The sequence below is a fragment of the Thunnus maccoyii genome, chromosome 16, assembly GCF_910596095.1.
Source record: "Thunnus maccoyii chromosome 16, fThuMac1.1, whole genome shotgun sequence".
Classification (NCBI taxonomy): domain Eukaryota; kingdom Metazoa; phylum Chordata; class Actinopteri; order Scombriformes; family Scombridae; genus Thunnus; species Thunnus maccoyii.
Genome location: NC_056548.1, coordinates 19,154,486 through 19,178,130, shown reverse-complemented (window position 1 = coordinate 19,178,130; position 23,645 = coordinate 19,154,486). Strand labels below are relative to the sequence as shown.

The following is a 23,645-nucleotide window of genomic DNA, read 5'->3' as shown; positions in this document are numbered from 1 at the left end:
CCGGGATGTTTCCCTGTTTGGATTGTGTCAACGCTGAAAGGTTGAAATAGATAGTTAGCTGCCAAATTATTGTTCAAATAGCTGCCTTTACATATTTACCCGCTATTGCAATATTGGAAATTATAATAGCGTGTCTCATGACTTTTGGCACGTGTCGTCATGGACAACCGTTGTTACTGTTGTGCATCAAAGTTCAGCCTCTTCAAGAAGGAGGTAAGACGTTGCTGGCTAACACTATTCACTATATCTGCACGTTAAAACGTTTTACGGATAATAAACGGTGTGATTTGCGTTGTAAATGTGCTCACAGCTGGGATGTAAGAACTGCGGCCGCTCCTTCTGCTCCAGCTGTCTGACTTTCAATGCTGTGGTGCCTCGCTGTGGCAACACCCATCAGAAGGTCTGCAAGCAGTGTCATGATAATATGACAAGGTAAAAGTCAAACCATGCTAAGGAAGTTAAACTAACTGTCATTATTAATTAACATTTATTAACATGATAGTTTCTTACCTGTCTTTAATTTCTGTGTTGTAAGTGGGGGTCCTCCTAACAGTGGTGGAAGATGGTCCCCTCCTGAAAATTACAAAAAGTCAGTATATGATCAAATTTGTAAACATGACCCTTTGTCACACACACACACACACACACACACACAGCAGTTTCATAATATCAAAAAGTTTATGGTTCGCTCCACAGACGAGTTGCTGCGCTTGAGGCCAAACAACAAGGACAGGCGATGCAGCCTCTTGCACAGGGAGGCAGTAGAAATGCTAAAGCAGGTCTTCTCCCAGCCAAAGGCCTGAGTAAGGAAGATCAAGCTATTGCTGAAAGGCTTCAAAAGTTGAAAGAGGACACTACACCAAGTAATGTCATTATATTTTTGGCAGCTACCAGTTTGATCTTACAAATTGTAACAAATTCTTACACGTTATAAATTTTTATCTCTTGTACAGAGTCTATCCCATCTGAGAGAGAGATTGAATCTCGCCTAGCTGCTCTAAAAGCTCCTAGCCGGCCAGTGCCTTCCACAGGGGAGATGGAGGACCGTCTGGCAGCTTTAAGGGGTCAACCCCCACCTTCACAAGCTCCTCCACCTGTGAGCCAATCACCTGCTGACTTGTTTGTTGTGTCTTTTGCCTAACAGTGCAGCTGATTCACAGCATAACATATTTGCAGCTAATTAGAAGGAAACACATGCTAAATATGCTACATTTTATAATTGCTTACAAGTATATTTGCTTATTGTGTTCATCTAAACAGGTGCACCAACCTCCAGATAACAGGACTCAGACTGAACAAGCCAATGATCTGATAACCCAGATGACAGATGAAGTTGCTATAGACAACCAGCAATCAAATCCTGAATGCAGTAAGATGTTACTCATCTCATTGATTTCATCCACATTCAATTAATAATTAATGACACAGTAATATTATAGTTTTGTGTAGCCATAACAATGTAATTAAAGATTATGTTATGGCCAGATTCGGACTCCAAAAACTTACCTTATTCAGCAATTATGTGAATCTTCCAAATACGGTCAAACCTATAATTTCCTCTGCAGGTGTAGATGGTCGTATGAATGACCTCAACAAGGGGGAGGAGGGGACATTGGAGGAGAATTTGGAGGAGAACCAGGATGCAAGTAAGCAGCTTGAGGCTGAGAAGGCCCGTCTCCTTGACGAGGCAATGGAGGAGCTGAGGAAGGAGCACGTCTCCCAAGATCAGATCCTCCACATGGCGAAGAGGCTGGCACAGCTGAAAGGGCAGGACCCAGACAAAGGTACCACACATTTCAGTTATACTTGATGCTTTATGAGTACAATCTGTGTTTGACATGTTTCTACAGTATGAAAATAAAGATCTTTGTGTTCCACTTACTTAACTGTGTTTGTTATCTATATGTTCACATCGGAATGTCATAAAATATGATAAGATGATTTCTACTCAATGTAAAAAAAAAAAAAAGTGGCCTCAACAGAAATGCAAATGCCTCAGTGTGTCAGAAACCTGTCATTGCTTTATTTGTCATTTTTAGTTACTATGGAGGACTTCAAGCATCCCGACAGTGATGAAGAGACTGAGGAAGAAGCTGTGAGGAGGGTGTTAAAACAGGTCTGGGATTTATGGCTAAATAAACTCCTCACTGTAGATGATAGTGCATCTTACATAATACATTTGTTTTTAAGTGCATATAACACATGTAAAGATGATCTTGAGACTACTTAAGGTTACCACAAGGGGCTGCTATTTTGTCATTTTAATAATTTGTAATATCAATTAAAGACTTTCTGCTCTGTATCTTTTTTGTTGTAGCTCTCAGAAGAAGCTGCGCTGGATGAGGCCAGTGGCTACAACATACCTTTAGAACAGAGTGGACCCAGGAACACGGAAAAGAAAAAAACCTCTAAGAAACCGGTACTAAACAATAGTCAAAAAATAAATTTGACTTTTTTAATAAGTTATAAGACAGAATTAAGTATAATTCCCTGTTTATCTGATGTGTTTGAAAGACTCCAACAGCCAAGAGTAGGATTTCCCCAGCGGCCGTTGCACATCAGCCATCAGACAGTGATGAGGATGAACTTCCATGGTGCTGCATCTGTAACCAAGACGCCACCCTTCGCTGTCACACCTGTGATGGAGACCTGTACTGCAACCGCTGCTTCAGGTAGCACATCATAATAATACCTGCAATTCTGGTTTGCCACTCGCAGAAGAGCTTTGCATGGAAGTCTGTGCTCCGATGCCCAATAAAGATGCATGTGATTTGGAATGCATACCATGACCCAGATAAATTACAGGCAAGCTGCTGCCAAACTGTTAAGCAGCATGAATATAAAGTATTTAGTGTGATGAATTATCAATCCACACTCCATTATCTCCCCAGGGAAGGCCATGATAAATATGACAGGATGGAGCATCGCACCGCTAACTACACCGCGCCAAAGAAGAAGAGGAAGACATGATAGTGAGACTGTGCTGTTGATGTCGGCCTTATCAGGTTGTGGTCAGTCATCACTGTTAAACTAGTGCTTGAGCCTGAAGCGTCCACTTATTGTTAATAAAACAGTGTCACAGTAACGCTACTTCCTCTTCAAAGCAAGCCAGAAAACCTCATTTTAACCCGTCACTTATCATATCCAATCATTCAAAAGAAGAGCATCTTTTTTCTGTAACTGCAAATGCTGATCAAGATGATGAAATTAAGAAACAATGGGTAACATTTATGGCAGAGCAAAGACTAGACATAGACATAAACCTTAATGTAAATGTAGTACGATATGTATGATATGTGAAAGATAGTTCTTATTTTTCTTTAATGTACAAAAAATAGAGGTATGTACATTTAGCAGAGGCTGCAAGACAGTGTAGCTACCTTCATAAAACTGCACAGCTTCTGTTTGCAACCGTCCAACTGAATAAGAAGCTTGAAGTGTTTTTCTGTGTCACTTGTCCTACTTCCCAAAAAGCAACAAAGCCTCATCTTAGATGCACTTTCCGCTTCTCACCGTTTGATTATTTTTCAATTTTGACAACACATACAGAAAGCAGACGCATCACGAGCTCATCTGGGATGATGTACGATCCCAGACTACTGTCAGCTCTGGACTGACAAAGTACAGAGGAGTCAGTATAAAAGGATTACTGATGGCTTTGTTTTCTTTTGGCAGCCACTGCAGTCACTCTTGTAATCTATGTTTGGCTGCGAGTCTGACATGAATATTGCCTTTCTTGTCCTTGCGTGTAATTTCATTATAACTGGATGCGCTAGCGTTAGGCGCTGTGTCACATCTTTTAGCGAGTGTAGGATATTTTTTTAAGTTATATTTTTAACTCTGCAGCCTTTTCTTTTTTTTTTAAATCACAGATATCACCACTCGACAAAAAAATGTCGCAGTCTGGCAAGCCTTGTCGGAAGTGTGGTCTTACAGTATAGATGGCGTCTGTGTCAGAGAGGCAAGAGTGGAAGTGGGGGCGAACCAAGCAAATTACTATAATGGAGCCTTTAGCCAGAAGACCCTCTGTGTATGACAGACAGAAGACCAGAGTGCAGTTTCATCAGTGTGCATTACTGTCTAGCCAACTGAGCAGAAACCATAATTACACTCTCCTCCGGGGGCTTGTTCCATTAAGGTTTGTATGGATACCGTTACTGTGTTTGCCTTTTTTCTGGCCATGTCATACACGGACCACAGACAGGAAATGGAAGGGGATAATGGACGCATACTTAATGGCCCTTCCTGCTACTGATTTCACTGTGTTTACTCTTAGACATGACATGTCATCGTCTCCTTTGTTTCCATCACTCTGTTGAAAAATTTACGCTAGAAAACAAAACCTTGCTTTTAGGGAGTGATATCCTGACCGCCATTCTACAGTAAAGGCTCACAGTTGTCTCTGGGCAGTAGGACATAATCGTTCTTTAAAGGCAAATCAGTTTATTAGAGCAGAAATAAAGGGCAGTTGAGGTAATGGGGTAGTTAAATCGGTACTGTAAATTGATGGATTTAATAGACATGTCAATATTTGTTTGTGTGTGTGTGGAATGAATAATACCTGATGATACCAAAACCCAGTCGCTTTCTTGACTGTTTCTGTGAAATCAGATGTAACCCTTTTAAAACACATCAACACCCTTGTCTTGAAAATGTTCAGTTTTATTTTGACCTACAACACTGTTATTAGAACAAAAATATTTATGTACATAAATATCCAACCGAAAATGTACAGTCTTACACAAAAAAACAAACAAACAAACAAAAAAAACAGTCCGTCTGAGTAATAGTCAGTACATCTTTTATCACATGTACATTATTGGTATGTTTAGGGGAGACAAAATTTTAAAGCAGTCCATACATTAAAGTGAAATACAAAAAAAAAACATTCAAAACCCAACTGCTCGGTGTTAGACTGATGCTGACCCAGGAAGAGAAGTCCCACTGACATGTGAACCGCATGTACGGGCATCCAAACAGTTAACACGTAGGCAATCAGAAGTTAAGAGGCTTCATATTGTCTCAATTCTTTATTTGACCTATTATTTCTTCAAGGGACCTGACATTTTGCGTAGACCCTTTATCCTGTAGAGCAGCCCGTTGATAAAATCCTACAGAGAACATGGACACAACATTTTTTTCTGCATGCAACTTTTACAAACTAGAGAAGACAACAGTAATAAATAAAGCAATAAAACAATAACATGATTTTTCTCTGTAAATAAATATTGCAAAATTGTTCATCTCTATTAAGCTTGTCTGTAGTATCTCATATGTAATTGAACTTTTTAATGTCTCACCTCTTTTGGCTTTCCGCATTCCTGCAACAACTCCTAACAAAAGAAAAAGAGGAAAGAAACCAAAAGGCGCAGTTACAACATTGGATATAGCTTTTTCACCTCAAACATTGCAACACTGGATTCCAGCAAGGGTCAAGTGCTTGTTAAGCTTTTAGCCCACATAGCAAATAGTCAAGCATGTACCTAGGTCGAGTAGGAACAAAGTGTTAAAACGTTCAAATTCTTTGCCCTGAATGTTGCACTCCTGGGACTCATGTTGTCCTTTGTTTGCAGAGCTGCAGTTTTGGGTGCCAGTTCCATGAAGTAAGCAAAAAAAGTGAACTGAAATAAACGTCTGAACAAATAAATAGAGATTGGTGTAAAATGTAATTGTTTTTGTACACACACTCACCTGCAGTCGGGTTCTTTGCCCCTCATCTGAAAGCTCCAGGAGCTCATCTATGTCAATCTCTAACTCCGGGATATCTTCCTCCTGTAAGAACAGAGAGAAATAAAAGTTAAATAAAATATAGGAATAAGAAGTTATCACCATATGTCCCACGTTTGTATTCCTGCATGGTACAAAAGCTCATGCAAACATTGTATAATGTGGGCTACTTGCCAATCCTTGATCATAGTGGTAGGACTTTCCGCACTACTGAGCAGAGTCACTCAGATGGAAAAGAAGATGTGATGCAACATAGTATAGATTTTATTACAGCACAGTAGAATGTATACTTTAGTATTAAGTTTTAAAACGTCAACACCTTACTATTACAAGCAGTCAAAATGCCAGAGTTATATTGTTGGTTCTAAGGTAGAAATAAGACTAAATACTGTCTTTTTCTTCCTGATATAACAGTGATATGATTGATAATGTGCACATGAGCACAGCTGAAGAGAAGTGAGGCATGAAGGAAACAATGCTCCAGGAGGCCAAACTTGCCACATGCCACCAGCCGATGTTATGGATGGATTACCCAGCTGGCATTTAACTCAACCATTACTGAGAGATTATTTCCACTGTAAATGTTTTCTAAAGAATATATTCATCTCAGCTTCTAAGAAAGGTTTTCCCACATTTTGTACCTAAATTAAAACACAACGCCAAGGACACAATCAACTGATATATAGTTAACTCTTCATTTTCTAAATCCATACAAACCCTTTTTTCAAAAATGTTAGCATTAACTGAACAGTTTCTGGCAGCACATTGAAAGATTAATGCCAACCTCATGTAAAAACTGTAAAACATGGCACAGAGTCTCCAGTTATAAAAAGTAAATATAGCAAAGTAATCAGTTCATATCACAAGCTCTTTTCCGCGGCTTTCAGCTACAATTTCAGAGGAAGGAGGAGTGCTTACTGGAGGAATCCTGAACACTGAGATATCTGGAGTCAGCAGGTATACACTCATATTTGACAAGTGGGGCCTCTTTTTAAGAGGAATATTTTCCGGTTGGGGAGTTTCCATGGCTGGTGAGGATGGGGCTCACACAGTTTTCTGGATGAGGAGAGAGCTAATCAATGTGGAAGTGCTGAGTGGCGGAATAGATGGGCCCACCTTCTGAGTCCCCTGTGCCCCCTCTAATTGATACATGCTGCCAGTTTGGACCCTGTGCGATTCTGCTGATGTCTGCATTAGCATTGCTTTTTCGGTCCGTGCTGTTCATTTCTGTGTTGTGTGGCCTTCGTTTTTTACCAGCTCTGTGTTAGGCTGTGGATGGACTTTTTTGGTTGTGGTTTTTGTACTTGACTGGGTTAGTCCAAGTACTTCTAGATGACTGTTGTGTACTTTTTTCTGCAAAAACCTGAAATTAATATGAAGCTACAGCAGGCTATTGTAATAAAATTTAGTGATAAATATACTGCTATTTCTGATGCCAAATTATGTGTATTCTCTGTACCCTCTTGGCATTCGACAGTAAATTTTAATAACAACCGCTCTGATTGCTGCAGCATCATGTTAGCTTTGGCTGAGCCTAATAGCTCTTTTTTCTAGTGAATGAGGACTGTTTATTTATCCTCCATTAATTACATGAAACTGTGATTGGCCAGCTAGAGCTCCTTGTAAAGCAAGTGATGGATGGATGTGAAAATGAAACCTCCATATGTGCTACGTCAGCTGTGACTATAAAACAGGGAACAATTCAAAACTTTAATTGTACTGATCTTAAACCTGTTCTGTCTGCCTGTGACTGCAGCACCATGCAGACAACCACTGGATAGTAAGAGAACATGTACATTTATCATGAGGAAGTGCTATATGACCCTTCCATTAACTTCTCAGCGTTTCATGTTGCATTTAGTCATAATTTTCAGCTTCAGAGTTACCTTCATTGTCAAAGGAAAATAGCATTTTAATGAGGCCTCTGGGCAGAAATGTCTTCAGCAGCACTTTTTGAAGTTAAAAGCAATAGAAGCTAAAATGAATGTTGGCACTAATATTGGAATTCATGAATATCAAAGTGGTTCTCAGTGGATTGCAGCTTCAGACGGCAGTACAGATGCAGTCTAAATAAGCAGTTGAGTTTTGTCAAGGGAAGATGACCTCCGCAAGAATTTATAATTCAGAATAATTCAGAATATTTCATCATAATTAGGAGTTGACCTGTTTTTTTGCTCTTAGGACTCCTCAGAGGTAAGAACTCAAATTTCAGAGTAGCAGCATGATCATGTAAGTGTCTTTTCAAAATGTAGTTATATGAAAGACTATCTATACTTTATATATATATATATATGTATAATTCTTCCAAGTACTTGTAGTTCTTCATATTTATTGCACTGTGATGTGTTGGATTTTTCTTTTTCCAAGAAATACTTGTTTATTATACATGTATTATATATGTCTAAATTTGCATATCAGTCTGTCAGTCCATTCAACACTTTCATTTATCCAAACTACTGGCCAGAATGCCATGAAATTAAGTATTGATATTCATGGTCTATAGTAAATTATTCTGGATGGTTTTAATGATCCCTTGACCTTCCATCTAGGGCCAGGTCACCATCAGGTCAAAATTTCCCCTCTATCAATATTTTGATCCATGGCAGGTATATTGAAAACCAGACTAAAAATTTGCTGTGGATAGTCGTGATCCCCAGCAGTCAACCTATTTCTAATCCCCTCTTCAGGATGTCTGTCCGACACTTATGTATCACGGGTGTAATGAGGCAGCTAGCAGTTAGCCTTTTTTTATCTGTTACTATTTAAAGCAGGTTTAGTTAGTGAACAGTGAAATCAAACATTAAACACAGCGCGGTTCCATTACCCACGCTGTGTTTTGGCTGTTCTGATGATAAGGAAACCATGCCCAGGAAATCTAGCTGTTTTGAGAAGATGCCAGTGTGTGTTAAACTTATCAGACCCTTCCCTTTTCCTGTTAGCGGCGCAACTGCCCGCAGATCAAAATATTCATTAACTAAAGTTTAAAGAGGGCCAACAGAATGTAAAGATATCCAAATGTAATTGTCTAATTATACAAGAATGGGCTAAAACTTAGGAAAGTGTGATGTTATTACTCTTAGCCCACAACTAATCTGAAGCTATTGTAACCTTCTGTCAGTTAATATCCTGCAGTCTATGTATTTCAATTAAACTGGCGGTCACTGACAAAACCACTCTGGAAAACATTGATCTGCGCTGTACACACACAGGCCTGAATGTTGCTCACCATTTTCAAGTCTATCAACTGTTTTTCACACCTTTTTTTTTTAGTTTATCATGTCTCAAAAGGTGTGAAGTTTGTTAAGAAGGTAGCCATTCCAGACCAAGGCAGCACTTGTATGAATTAGAGATGCAGCTAAATAATTCAGGTGGCAACACAGGGGACTGATGGTAAATGCTTCCACGCAGAAGACTCGGAGAACCAACAGAGTAACCTTCTCCTGAGCCCATGCAAAATTTATTACACTGGCCAGTGTACATGGACAGGCCATGCTTAATTCCACAGAAGTGGCTAATGCAAATATCCAGTCTATCCCGACTAGAAAGTAAAACCATCATGTTCACAGGGCAAAGGACGCAGACTAGCTGGCTATCCTTAGGAAAAATGTACAGAAGAGGTACCTCAGATAGCTTCAGTGTATGATGACGGGTGTTATCATTACTATTGTTGTTGCTATCTCTTGTCATCTCATCAATCACACTGAGAACCCATCCTTCAGCTATCTGGGGAAACATGCAAATCCACTATCTGTGCTGCACATGTACTGCGTGTTAATCCTAATGTTAAACTATATTAGAACCGGAATATGAAAAGGCTATGTACTGCAAATGTGAAATAATTGTATGTTTCTGGGACAAGATCAAAAAAGTAGACAGAGAAAGACTTGAGATCTGTTTTTGTTATCCGGATGTCCTGGTTTTCTCAAATGTGATTTATTCCACCCTCGGCTTCACAGGCATATTACCATATATTACCACAGGGAAGAAGGCTTTGGGTGTAGACGGAATGAAGCTCATGAAATAAGTATTGTGATGAGGAATACAATAGCACAATATTGAAAATCTCTGGCACTCAGCTGTGACTGAAGAAGTGTTTTAAAATGAAACCAACTGGGGCCTGCTCGCACCATCTATTGGTTTAGAAAAAGGTGAGCAGAGATAACTGCAGATGCTAGTTGTCTGTCACCTGATTTGCTCCTTGTTAGTCTGTCATATGGAAGTGGACGCATGGTCATGGTCTCCATTATTAGTACTGTATATGCCATATACAAAGGGCTGCTTGTCAGTGTAAGGAGATGCCAGACAGAGATGTAGGGGTGGCTACAGGCCATCTACAGCCAATGGTCTCTGTGTGGTTAGAGAATTAAATGAGAAACACTTTGTCTCTACCTTCTCCGGCATGAAACAGAGGCGGTGTTGTCATCTGATCTGCATCATCATTAGGATGCCCGTGCTCCTGAACAGACACCCCTGATTCCAAGCTGCCTCGTGGGCGATGAGACATCTGTTGCCATGGTTTCCCCTTGGAGAATGCCAAGCAAATCAATATGGAGCCTCTGACATAATTGGATTGTATCCCACTGTACAGGAGCGGAGTTCTGAAGGTTGTGTTTGTGTGTGTGTGTGTGTGTGTCTTGTGAGCTGTAATTCCTGGTACATATTAAACATAATCATCTATGCAATGAGGCCATTAATTAGGTACACAATGGAAATAATGAGCACACATTTCCATTTTATAACTCCTGTCCTCAGACATGCACTGTGCTAAAATAAACACCGTATCTTAAAGCACCGATGTTTTTGCCTGGGTTTCAGAATATCTAGTTACCACCACCGTTAATCATCATCTATATATTAGTTTCTATCATGCACAGTTATTGAGTCATTGTGTCCACAAGAACATGTCTGCGAACAGACACAGACCTTAAAATGATGACATAATGTCCCAGATGCCATCATGATAGCAAGGATATAAAAACTGCAACATTTAGAGAACATTTAAAAATAAAAAATATCCTCTTTAACCCTGCCCTTAGCATTTATTTGTATGACATTTACTGATAATTACTTTATCACTTATGAAGTCACATGAATATACTTTCTTCTTCCTCAATACTGGTTGTTGCTGATCATAGAATCTAAGCTCTTCAAGTTGACACAGTGTAAAACCATCTTCTAAATGCCTCAATATAAATGTGACCATATGGCAACCATATGTTTAATGAGATCTAGGTGTTGCGTTGTCAAGGTTGCAACATGCTTAGAAATGTTTCTTAATGACTTCAGACATCACGTTATGGAAAATAGTCTTATCACTATGGTCAAAGATCACGGTACACACCGAACAGCTGATAGATGTGGTTAGTTTGATGACACATGAAGGCTTGTGTGCCAAAAATTGCAGCCATGAAGCAAAGCCTCTTGCCTCCTACCCACTCCTCTTTTAGGTGGCTGTAATCTTTTTTCCCCCCTTTCATACGTGATGGATAGCCCACCACAGGCACCTATGAGCAGTTCAGTGCCTCCCTCGCTCCCTTCCCTCACCTCCTCCTCAGGCAGCGAACACAGTGTGTGTCTGTGTGTGTGTGAGCCAACCCTAACCTACCTCACAGTCAAACAGCAGGTGCAGCTGCCCGTCGATCCACTCCTCGATATCCAGCCTCCTCTGCAGGTCCTTGCGGTTGTATTTGACTGTCAGCTTCCCCAGCTTGCGGTGCGCCGGCTCCTCTGTTTTGTCCGTCGCCTGGAACATCACCCTGGACTGGGTGCTTGGCTCTGACGCCATGGCTGCCACGGCCCTCAGGAGAACCGTGGAAACACACTGAGCTCTCTCTCTCTCTCTCTCTCTCTCTTACACACACAGACAAACAGAGGCTCTCACACGTTCGTCTTGCACGTCTCTTCTCTGTCTCTATCTCTGCTTTTGCCTTCCAGTGGGCTGCTGTTCCCACGCGTATCTCCTGTTATCTTGTTGAGTGTTTGTGCTCTCCCTCTATATAATGATGGCTCTGGTTCTCTGCCTGTCCTCGTCCTCTCTCCCGCTCTCTCTCTCTCTCTCTCTCTCTCTCCAAAGCTCACTGTCTTGCTCTCCTTCCCTCCTCCTCTTGCAACACCCACTGCTTGCACCATCAGGAGGATGGTAATGAGATATGCCTCTATGTGTATGTGTGCTTGTGCAAGCATTTGCGTGTGTGAGCGCATGGACATTATAGGGTGTGTGCTTGCTGTTTGCATTCTTCCTCTGTGTTATAGCAGGTGGGAGAGCATAGGTCAATTACAGCAACAAAAACTGGGGTGAGTGGGCGACAATAAAAATCAAGTCAGGATTACTAAAAATATGGCAACATGGCACTGTTGACGTCATAAAAAGGAAAATCTTACTATAGATCTGTTTTTGTTCTCCTATCTATTGATGTTTTGATATGTAGACATCTACATACCAACACAGCATTTATTATTCACCCAGTAAGAGTGTCTAAAGTATTTATCTGCTCACAAAGTCAAAAGGGTTTGACGTGCTAAGGGCTCTTGTGTTCGCAAACACTTCCAACAATAGCTGGGTCCCCCTGACAGGTGAGCCAGGGTTCCTCTAGTGTGATACCTGCCCCGTCCTTTATACCAGGCATTATCAGGTGTACGTTTAATAAGCCTTGAAGTCAAATTGGCATCCTCAGTTACCATAAATAATGGATGGATAGGAAAGCACTATTTATGGCTGTTGAGAAGTCAAATGTCAAATAAAAGTCTTGAAACCTATTAATGTTCGCAAAGTCAAATATCAGCAGTAGCAAATAATCTAAGGTCAAAAATTCATAGTGTTACATCCCAGTACCAAATTATTACAGCTGAGACAACAGAGACAACAGGCCGCAGAGTTTCCACAGATCCTATTACAATATGAATAATGGGGTTCAGTTTTTTGTTTTGGCAGGGACTATCAATCAGCTATAGCTGCTGCGTGTGTTCACCCACTGATGCACCGTCTGTTACAAACACTGAATTATTGAGTGGCCTCCAGCAGCTCACCTTTCCAGGCAAACAAATTCATTCATCTCATCTTTTGCTACTTGGTTCTGCACCGCCGAGTTGTCTAAAAAAAAAAAAAAGGGGGGGGTGGGGGGTGGGGGGGGGGGGGGGGGGGGGGTGGACTGGAGTCGTGTGCTAGGCCTTCTCACCTCAACCTTGCCTGAGGGACTTGTTGTAGGTGGGAGGAGTGGAAGGCAGAATAAGTAAATCCTGACCTCTACTGTTTTATCTTCACTGTATGACGGTAACAAACTCATCAACATTGTCAGGTAGCTGCATGTGGATATTACCATATTTTTTTGGCAAAAGCCAATTATTCTCTTGCTTAATTTTGCTGGAATTATGATTCAGCGTAAACACAAAATTAATTAATCTACCTGTCAAAGACAGAGCGACCACTTCCTGTTTCTCCCCAGTCTTAGTTGTTGACAGGTTCATGTGTGGTATTATGACTCATCACGTACTGTAATTGGATGACTCAGAGCATGAAGTAGTTCAGTATCACTACTATTATAAAAAGAAGATTGAGATCTTGTGAATTTAAATGCCATGTTACTCAATATGTGTGAGAAAGAATTTGCCATAAAACATGTTTTACAATGCTTTAAGAATCATAAACTCCCCTCTTCAAACTTCTTCAGCTGTAAGTGGGATCATACTGCCACCTTCTGGGTTAAAGATAAACATGCTGGGTAGCATCTGAATCTGAGAGTTGAAGTCCACAACTCACACATGTGATGAAGTATGTCTGTTTCAGAAAGATAAATACACTTTTGACATTTTTAAATGGGGTAATGACATTAAGTTTGTTCCATATTATAAGCATCAAATTAAAAAAAATACTTTAAAACAAAATTAATTTTATTTTGCTGTGGTATTAAACCGGATTTAGCAAGCTTATTTCTACACATCTTTTTTTTTTCTTTTTTTTTCGTAATCCTATCCTGTTGGGAAACCATTTCCATTAACCTCCAGTAGCTGTATGATTTTTGTATTTATATAGTTGTATTTGTACAATTTCTTCAGGACTTGTTTGAGGGAAATAATGATTTATGTCATTTTTATTAGTTGTATTGGTATTATTACAAAATTAGGAGAATTGCTTACTGTAGAAGTTGGTAAATAACCTTAGTCCAGTCCCTAAAAAGCTTAAAATTGTCCCTATTTTGAACAAAATAATGTTTTAACGAAGAAGAAAAATATTGTAAGACGGAAAAAAAACAGTCATATAATAATGATAAACCTCATATCAGCTTTCCTAAACTAATAAGTATGTGTTGCACAATGGTCACTGGCTCAGTGAAAAGATGACAAACGCTCTGAAAAACAAAGGGTCAAATCTTTATCTTTATCATCTCAGTATTGTATATGTTTGCATGTGTTAAAGATGCTTCACATTCACACACACACAAAGCTGTGTGCTTGTTTGTTTGAGACTCCAGAAGGGAGTGGCATGGCAAGAACGGAATTTCACTTCCTGTATCTCTCAGATGACTCACCTGGGCAATGTGGTTGAACGATTGCACAAGTTTCTGTCGACATCAAACGATTAACTCTCTTGTGAGAGTTCCAGAGTTGTAGGAGAATAGATCAACCCGGAAACCTATGAGGAAGGTTGGAACTTCTTTTTTCTGGCTGCTTATGAGAAAGTAAGAAGGTAATTTTACGTCAGTGTCTTGAAAGGTGATTTGCGAACAGAGGTAGAGTGTGTTGTTGGCCCTTTTGCGGCCTAAACACTCATTGAGGACTTTTTTTTCACTATCAAGTATTTTTTTTCCCACAGACGTCACTGTCTTAACAGGTGGACAGGTTTTTTTTTTTAAATTATTTGTGTGGAAATCTTTACAGGACTTTAAATTCCTATAATGAATTCATTGGGAGCGCTCCTGTTCCTGGTGGTATCGCTACACTCCGGGGCTGGCCAGAAAACTGGTGAGGAATGTTTAACCCAGTTTAAGAATGGCAAGGAGGATTTTGTCCTCGATGCCGACGAGTCTGTGAAAGACGGAGCGACGTTCCTTTCGTCCCCGAAGTTGGACCGATACAAGGACTGCGTGGTCTCCTGCTGCAAAGATCCGAAGTGCAATGTCGCCTTCATGGAGAGAGGGGAGGAGGAGGGCTCCATCAAATCATGCTTTCTGTTTGATTGTCTGTACAAAAAGAAATACGCCTGCCGCTTTGTCAGGAAGAAGGGATACGTCAATTACATCCTGGACTCCGTTTATGACAGTTACCTGGAAGTGGATGTCCCATCAAGTAAGACCAGACCCCTTATTACACTTAAAAAAAATAAAAAATTCATATGCATATCAGGAGATCCTAATAGTTAATATGTATATCTCTCACTCACACACACACATCACAGTTTGGGCCCACAATGCTGCTTCTGTAGAACTCTATCTGATAAATTCCAGTTAATACGATTCATGGCCTATTTCATTCCTGAAGATTGAAATTACAGTCTAGTTTCACCCTTGATTTGACTGTATATGTATGTCACATACCACTTAATTAAATGTTTTGGGGTAATTTACTCGTTAAAAATGGGAATCCAGTATTCCCTCAACATTGTGAGTGAACTAAAATCATTTCTTTCACTGTCTTTTAGTGGTCTGTTCTCACAGTTTCTATTCAGGGTATGTGAGGCAACAGATTTTTGGCAGAAACCTTCACTTCAGCATGTTCACACACGCCAAAACCATTATGGCCCTTGGTGTAGTCAGAGGTTTTTGTTTCTATCTCAGATTGTTTTGGCCTCTACAGGTGTTGCATCTGTATCTGAGTCTGGAATATGCTCAAAAGTGCTGTAGATATGTATAAACTGATCTTGTGGTGTCATTTCAGATGAAAATGACCATCCACCGGTGGCCAATGGAGGCCAGGACCGGGTGGTCCAGCCTCAGGACAGCCTGACGCTGAATGGCATCGCGAGCAAAGATGACAAGGGGATTGTGTCCTTCCAGTGGCAAATGCTCACCTTATATCCACATGCTGTCATTGAGGTGAGTAAAGAGATTGTAATGCAAAGCTGTTCTTGCTACAATTATTTCAATCAGCATCCAGTCTGAGGCAATTTAGAAATTAGGGCAGAGTTTAGAATTATTTGTGATCCTGTGTCTGTGTGTCTTTTTAAATGTCCACGATAAAGTTATTTATTTGTGCATGTCACTTAATTGAAAACCTATTTGCATTGATATATATACAGAGAGTCATATTTGCTGATAATAAGAAATGTTTGTCTCTCTTTGTCCTGTAGAAAACCACTTTTAAAGACCAGATTATCGTGTCCAATCTGACATCTGGGATGTACAAGTTCCAGCTGACTGTCACAGACACCATCGGCCAGTCAGACTCAACCAAAGTCACTGTCCTGGTCCTTACCCCTGAACAGTCAGAGCGTGAGTATCTAAACTGTGTCCTATAGTGAAAATTGAGAATCTCACCAAAAATCACATGACTTAAGACCTCAACATGATCTGAACATATTAATGTACGCAGAACGTCTGTTTTGTGCTGCTGGTATTTGAATGCATACCAAACATTACGTCTTGTAGGCCAAAACTTCATAATATTAATATCACACAAATTAAATCTTTTATGATATCACTTAATAAACGTTGACAGTTAGGTGCTGTAGATTTAATAGTCATATTTGAGTTTCAGCCAAACATGACTCATATGTCTGCTGTATTTGTTGACATTTCTTTTGGCTTATTCACCATCACCTGTCTTGGGTTTTATGTTGGGACATAGTTAAGATTGGGGTGAGAACTGTCTGTCCTTAAAAATTTTATGGACTCTAATTCCTTCCCTTTTATTCACATTATTGATCTATTGTTTTTGCTTTGCACATGAAGAGCTCAATTTGGAAATATCGTTTTCCAACCAGGATGTGTTTCTTCATGTCTTCATGTCGTCATGTCTTACGTCAACCTAAAAGGATAGATATCTGTGTAGCTCAACTCAATGGTGGCTGCGCCACTGTTTTGTATTTGTCACAGGAGTGAGCCTTCCCATCTAAGTTGTGTGATCAAACCTGTCATGGCTTGTCCACCTAATTCCTGTTGACTGAATGATGGCACAGCACCAAGATAGACAGATAAAAGGAGATTAGAGCGGGTTCAGCTTTTGCAAAGAAAGACAGTTTGTGGCGAAAACTGAAATAGGGAACTAGTTGGGGTTTTTTTTAATTCTTTCATAGGAAAGTGATTTGTTAACCCTGGTGTCATATCAAGTATCCAGGTCACCTCCTTTGAAACACAACACAGAAAACTACAGTGAGGGTCTCTTGGCACTCCACCTTTATGTTTGAAGTTTCTGTAGAAAATTGGTGTGAGAATTGCAGTTGGTGTGGCTTTTATTGCTCCACTGCTACCAACCCACTCTCTCCACCCCCGACTCAACAAAACCTGTCAGTCTGGTTCCAGCTTACGTTACACAAACAAGATGACTCCAGTCACAATCGAGATCTTCTTCAGTATTTATTGAAAGCCTTAAAGTTCTATTCTACAATAGCACTTTTGCTTATGGCTGTGTTTATATGTTGTAGACTGAAGGACAGGGAAAGACTTTTAACCATTCTTTGGTTGAGTTATCCATTAACATCATGTTCTGAATAGTGTTAGGAATGTGCGTCAGTGGAATATGCATGGGTATGGCAGTGCCTCTACATGTCAATGCTGCAGATTTGCAACACAGTAATGAATGGATTGAATAACAATCCAACTCTGTCATGAATGCCAATCAGATAATAAGAACTTGGTAATGGCAGTGTAGCTTTCAGTCCCTTAGATAATTGTGCAGTCAGGGAACTTCTTTGTAATGTGATATTTGTAAATGTTGTACTTTACACCTGCACCATGGTGACATCTGTATTGTGTATCATCAACCGCAGACAGACGAACTACAGCGCTTTCCTTAACCTCACTGTCTACCGAAACAGGCCACTTCCTTTTCTTAGTTGTGCTTCAGTAAACATGGTAACTTACTACGTCATTAAGTGTCTGTTTCTCATGAGACAGACACCAAAAATAGGAGAGACAACAAAAGATAATGGCACCATCTCTGGTATCAGATATGAGACAGAACTATTAATGGTTAGTGGTAACTTATTTATGGATTTGAAACAAGTGTTGCATTGTGAAGTTTCTCATGAGGTCATCTGATGCACCATGCATCTGTATTTTCATGTATTTGGAGTGATTACTTCAAAAGAAGTGTGCTGAGTACATAAGACAACTTTGCATATATATGACTACAGATGGTGACAAATTATAGGAAAAACCAACATGACATGGCTAAGTATGGAGTCAGGCCACCACAAGCCTCCAGAAGAGCTTCAGTGCTCCTTGCCAAGTCTGTGGAACTCTATTTGAGGGATGAACACCATATTCCCACATTTATATATACTGTATAACCTTTATTTAATCAGGTTATCGCATTAAGATCAAGATCTCCTTTGAAGGATAGACCTGAGTACAGCAGATAGAAAGAAAAACAAACATTGCCAGGAATAACAAAATGACACATACAGTAGCATCAGAGATAATCACAGACAAAACTAAATAGATTTGAAGATGAAAGTTTATATTACATCATTTGGTCTTATGGAGATGGTGGTGGGAGCATTGTGTGTTCAACTGGGTTGATATCTGGTGACTTTTCATAATCACCAAACCATTCAGTGAGCCCTGGTGCACGGAAGCACCTGCATATGATCTGTTTCTCCATGTTTTTATTCAGGTTTTTCCCCCCCGTCTGTAGATTTTGCATTAAGGAAGCTTAGATAAGAGTTTTTGTTGCACTACTAACCAAATCATGACACTGTGGGGGGCAGGGTTAAATCATTAACTCTCAAACTTTCAAGAATTCTTACTATGGTGGGTGGAAGCTCTGTGGTGTGTGTGTGTGTGGTCCAGGTGTTCCTCACATTGTGGGGATGTAACTCTGTTTACACAGTCATGTTGTGGGGACTCGCCTCCATTATGGGGACAAAAAGCAAATCCCCTTAATGTAAATCATTAATTTAGGTTGAAGACTTGGTTAAAAGTTAAGGTAGGTTTAGGGTTACGGTTAGGCATGTGGTGGTTAAGGTTAGGATAAGTCTCCAGGAAATGAAGTCAATGTGATGTCCTCTGAAGTATGTGTGTGTGTGTGTGTGTATAAAACAAGAAATAGCTTCTTCTTCCCTTTTTAAGTCACAAAGAAATAGAATTTTAATGTCCTGTCGCTGTGCACTGGTACATTCAAATTTTCAATCTAGAAATATAAAAATAGGGTTTGCAGATTTCCAGGAAGTATCAAAAAGTAAAGCAACTATTATTAATTGTGAGTCAAACATAACCCTCAATTCTGTGTCCCACCAGATCACTGTATGGCTCCAATGAAGATTGGGCCGTGTCGCGGTTCTTTCCCTCGCTGGCATTACAACGGAGCCTCAGAAGAGTGTGAGCAGTTCATGTTTGGGGGCTGCAGGGAAAATCTCAACAACTATCTCTCCAAGGATGAGTGCACCAACGCCTGCCATGGCAGAGGTATCTGTGCTCTGTGGTGTTTTTTGCAGCATGAATATATGTATATTTTGAAAATGAGACCTTTTTATTGAAGGGGATATGTTACAAAATGTGAGCAATGATTTCACCACAGAATGTAAGTAATGACTTCACCACAATGATTGTAGATATTTGATATTTAGATATTTGAACACAGGTATTTTTAGATACACATTTTTTGTGATTATAGCACCTTTTATAACACCCGCACACTAAATCCAAGCCACAAAATTTAATCTGAACATTTCCATCCTACTCGGATCTTCATCAGGTCAGAATGTTTGTAAAAATGGAAAACCCACTCATATTTATACATCATGCACACCAATAGGCTGACGCTCTATGATGACAGGTGTGGTTAACCATCCAAACCGCCCAGGGTGATAAATATCCCAAAGCAATTAATAATTCAATAAACTACAGAAAGAAGAGCAGGAATACAAAGGCCATACTTCCAAATATAGCACCTTTCAGACAATACTGTTTGTGTAAGTTTCTGTTTGTTGAAAAAGGAGATAGGCATCGTGAGAATAGGTGCAGGCAACAGTATGTGTTGCTTTGTCTTCCACAGTGTATTTTTGGGCGTGTTCCAAAGTCAGATATGTTCAAATCCTGCTCATGTTGGCTTTTATATTGTCAGCAATCATTTAACATTTTTATTCAGAGATCACCTGAAAGTGTCCAGTGCGACAGTTGCTGAAATAGCTGGAATTACAACATTAGAAATGATCATCAGTTAAAGGAATAGTTTGACATTTTGGGGAAATACACTTATTCACTTTCTTGCTGAGAGACAGCCAGGAGAGGGTTAGCTTTAACTTAGGACAGCTAGCCTGGCTCTGTCCATTATATCCTGTTTGTTTAATTTGTGCAATAACTGAAGTGTAAAAACAGCACAGTTTGGTTTTATGCAGGGTTATGTTCTGGACTATTTCTTGGCTGGGCCAGTGACACACTGAATGTCCCTGTCGCTTGACTGGTAATAATAAGTTAACTTGGTCATTTTTAACAAATTATTGAATATTAATCATATTTTGTTGTTTTTTTTTCTTTCAGAAAAAAGGGGTACTGGTAGAGGTTTACCAGTTCCAACACCAGGTATGTAAATACTGTTAATTAGTGGTAGAAATATTGTGTATTTGACCTTATGACACAATTTGTTCCATTAAACAGTTGATATTTGTTTTAATCGTTACATCTTTTTTGAAGCTACTCTTTGAAGGAGCAGCTCTGGTGCCGTACAAGTGACGTTTTCCTCTGTGTTTGTGTGCAGGAGAAAAATGTAATGGTCCATGTACTACAGAGGAATTCACCTGTGGGAATGGGTGCTGTCTGGATCCAGGCCTGGAGTGCGATTCAACCCCACAATGTAGCGATGGATCAGATGAGCAGAAATGCGAGGACTGTAAGCAGCGACTATGCAAACTAGGCTTCATTTTCATAGAGGCTTATGGAATTATACATGCAGCAATGATATGATACTGATAAAATGTTTCCTTGAAAGACTTGCTAACTTGAATTATGTCCTATATGTCTTATCAGTGAACAACAAGTTTCGGATTCTGCTGCAGATTCCAGTGGATGAACAAAAAGGTGATTTGAAATTTTGGTTTTTGTGTTTTGTAGATTTGTGCTTTCCAAACCTTTGGGCATGATGATATTTGTTACTTACAGTGTATTATAAGTGTAGCATCTTCTTGTGATCTGTTAATACAAACTACGATCTCATTTATTGTTGTTCACAGTACGCTGCACAGAGCCTCCTGACACGGGAAGCTGCAGGCACAGTCTCACTAAGTGGTACTACAACCCCGTAGCACAGGACTGTTTCCCCTTCAACTACGGTGGCTGCCAGGGAAATGAGAACAGATTTGACACCAAGGACTCCTGTATGAAAGTCTGCCGAGGTGTAACAGGTGGGTTGTTACTGATCTTCAAGTGACCGTTTTACAGACATTTGCATCTTTTTGCATTGACTCCTCATAAATTGCCATCCTGTTTTTACCACTGAGATATACCTCATAGAAAATAACAGAATGCCACACATCCCAGACTTCTATCACCCAGACACACTGGTGAGAGGCCTCTACAGGAGGGTGGAGAAGATGGTATCATTTTCCCCATTCTTACTCTCCAGTCAGTCCAATTGCCACACCTGATTTTTTTTTTAATGGTATTTTACCTTTGGGGACACAGTAGTTTTGTTTGGGTTGACATTCTCTTCTACATCTGTCAGAAAGGTGCCAGCGTTTTTTACCTCCTCAGGCTATTTTCTGAGATTGTTTTCAAATCACATGTCACCTGTGGTGGCCCAGGGGGGAACAGATGACAGTTCAGACACGCACGCAAAAAAAAACAAATTATAAACAGGAAAACCGCTCTATATATTTAATATTTTTATGATAACAATGGATCAAATGAATATGTATAATGGGAAAGCCATAACTTGCAGTGACAAACCCACATAGATTTGTCACCTGAGTCTGCAGCTCCACTCAGCTCTATTGAGTATGTATATATATATATATATATAATATATATATATATATATATATTTTTTTTTTTGGTTTAATGGCCCATAACTTTGCTGTTTTGGCTCACTCTCACTGCAGGCAGCTGTTTTGAGCACAACAAAAAAACCCCGATAAACCATCTATTCAGAGAAATAGTTAGTGACGAGCTGGTGAACGTAGTGAAGCAGTTAACTGCTCAAGAGTCAGATATTTCCCTCAGATGTTAGTGGAGACCAAAAACTTAAAGGAGAGTGAATATTTAATTTCAGGGGAACATGACTCCAAATGAATGCTAACGATGCTCCATGTCTGCTGGATGTGTAAATTGGCAGCTGTTTGCTAACAAGCTTGCCATTTCAACTTGACAGGTGATCAGGTCAGCCTCTCTCTACTGCCCCCAAGTGGCTACAAACCTCAAACAAAATAATAATTATTGCCGGTTTAATTTCCCTTCATAGCAGAGTGTAAATTTATGTTTAATAGACACTTTTCATGTTTTGCAATGAAATGTACCATATAAAAATTCTAAAACAATATCATGTTTTATTCCTTATTTCAGAAAAAGATGTGTTTGCAAGACAGGCGGAGTTTGAGCGCATGACGTCTGGATACGACATAAGTATATAACCCTTCATTTTTGCAAGATTTGATTAAGTGATCTGCTTTTTCAGTTTTACAGCCCTTTGTGGAGTAATCAAACACTAAGTTAACTTTTTGAATTTCCTTTTGATTTATTTAACAGGCACTATAGTAATAGCTGCTCTCCTGGGTGTAGCTATCGCCATCCTTCTGGGCATCCTGGTGTACTGCTTCATAAAGGGAAGGAAGAAGTCTTCACAACACCACCGTGTGCCCGTCAACAATGTCCCAGTCTCCTCAATGGAAGACAGAGAGCATCTCGTCTACAACAGCACCACCAAGCCCATTTGACCCCGCAGCCCTCTCACCTTTGATCCCTGTCCAGGTGGTGAGCACCACTGTTTGCCAGAGCTGTGTCATTAACTGAATGAACTCAGATTGATGAGAGAGGAAAGTGTCCGTTCACTCAGTTTGAATGCGGGAGGGGATCTTATTTTATTTTTGTCCATAACACAGTTTTAAGGGTCTTCAATACTGAAATGTGATTTTATGATTTTAAGCTTGTTTTAAATGCAGCGGTGTGTGCAGTTTGTACTCAGGTTAAGAGAGAACTCATTTTGTTAGTGTGGAGGTAGATTAATACTGGACTTCATCCACATTGTTCCCTTTGGATCACTTCATAAATATTTTTTATTTTATTGTACTTGTTTCCATTAAACAATTTGATAGTCCTAGAGAGGAGCTCTTTTTAAAATAAAGTCAGTTCAGAAGTAAATTGACACTAGGTCTGTGCTGGGTTGTTCAGACTTCAAAGTTCAATTATTCTGAAAACTGAACTCTGGGAAATGTTGTGGATATATAACAGCAATCCCTTCAACTTACTGAAGTCCTGCCACGGCAACTTCTTCACCCTGTCAGATATCTTCTTCTCTGGTTTTGTGCATCATTGTTACATACTCCACTGGATTACATAGACATGCACCATGTTGTACATAATCTTAGTGTTTTTAGAGAGTAATATTTTACCTGAGAATGTTATTTTGTCAATGATTTCCCAAGTGTGTTTATAACAAGCATAATAGATACATTGAATACTGCTCATTTATACCTTATTCATACCTCAACAGCTTTGCTGTTGAATAGCTTGTTTGAATAACATTTAAATGTAACAAATCTTTGTACATAGCATCCTGTCACTTTAGCAGTATCATGATGTTTATACTTAATAAAAACATTAAGTCAAAATGTT

The 23,645-nt window shown here is 39.7% G+C and overlaps 3 protein-coding genes across 11 annotated transcripts; 2 read left to right on the top strand and 1 right to left on the bottom strand.

Annotated features, from left to right (window-relative positions):
* The first annotated feature begins 8 nt into the window (after positions 1 to 8).
* On the top strand, positions 9 to 5,634 carry zfyve19 (zinc finger, FYVE domain containing 19). 5 transcript variants are annotated; one of them, XM_042387877.1, is made up of 12 exons: positions 9 to 213; positions 311 to 432; positions 536 to 589; positions 697 to 863; positions 954 to 1,096; positions 1,261 to 1,369; positions 1,566 to 1,784; positions 2,040 to 2,116; positions 2,318 to 2,419; positions 2,515 to 2,672; positions 2,892 to 3,005; positions 5,574 to 5,634. In XM_042387877.1, exons 1-11 carry the CDS (start codon positions 160 to 162, stop codon positions 2,968 to 2,970), a joined length of 1,284 nt encoding a protein of 427 aa, XP_042243811.1. In that variant the 5' UTR covers positions 9 to 159; the 3' UTR covers positions 2,971 to 3,005; positions 5,574 to 5,634. The 5 variants fall into 5 exon arrangements, with proteins under 5 accessions (XP_042243811.1, XP_042243812.1, XP_042243814.1 ...); XM_042387878.1 differs by having other exon boundaries at positions 2,892 to 3,011; positions 5,574 to 5,592; XM_042387880.1 differs by lacking the exon at positions 5,574 to 5,634 and adding an exon at positions 3,873 to 5,239.
* Positions 5,022 to 13,621, bottom strand: ppp1r14d (protein phosphatase 1 regulatory inhibitor subunit 14D). Of its 3 annotated transcripts, XM_042387882.1 has the most exons (5): positions 13,131 to 13,621; positions 11,333 to 11,575; positions 5,692 to 5,772; positions 5,301 to 5,333; positions 5,022 to 5,111 (listed from the first exon to the last, which is right to left on the bottom strand). In XM_042387882.1, the coding sequence occupies exons 2-5, from the start codon at positions 11,510 to 11,512 to the stop codon at positions 5,043 to 5,045; spliced, it is 363 nt and encodes a 120-aa protein (XP_042243816.1). In that variant the 5' UTR covers positions 11,513 to 11,575; positions 13,131 to 13,621; the 3' UTR covers positions 5,022 to 5,042. The 3 variants fall into 3 exon arrangements, 2 of the variants coding, with proteins under 2 accessions (XP_042243816.1, XP_042243815.1); XM_042387881.1 differs by lacking the exon at positions 13,131 to 13,621 and having other exon boundaries at positions 11,333 to 11,781; XR_006091604.1 differs by lacking the exons at positions 5,022 to 5,111; positions 13,131 to 13,621 and adding an exon at positions 10,117 to 10,249 and having other exon boundaries at positions 5,267 to 5,333; positions 11,333 to 11,781.
* Positions 13,622 to 14,190: 569 nt separating this feature from the next.
* On the top strand, positions 14,191 to 23,645 carry spint1a (serine peptidase inhibitor, Kunitz type 1 a). 3 transcript variants are annotated; one of them, XM_042387873.1, is made up of 11 exons: positions 14,191 to 14,367; positions 14,602 to 15,009; positions 15,598 to 15,755; positions 16,010 to 16,151; positions 19,119 to 19,286; positions 20,361 to 20,402; positions 20,578 to 20,709; positions 20,847 to 20,897; positions 21,050 to 21,220; positions 22,377 to 22,436; positions 22,560 to 23,645. In XM_042387873.1, exons 2-11 carry the CDS (start codon positions 14,619 to 14,621, stop codon positions 22,745 to 22,747), a joined length of 1,503 nt encoding a protein of 500 aa, XP_042243807.1. In that variant the 5' UTR covers positions 14,191 to 14,367; positions 14,602 to 14,618; the 3' UTR covers positions 22,748 to 23,645. The 3 variants fall into 3 exon arrangements, with proteins under 3 accessions (XP_042243807.1, XP_042243806.1, XP_042243804.1); XM_042387872.1 differs by having other exon boundaries at positions 14,191 to 14,402; XM_042387870.1 differs by having other exon boundaries at positions 14,191 to 14,410.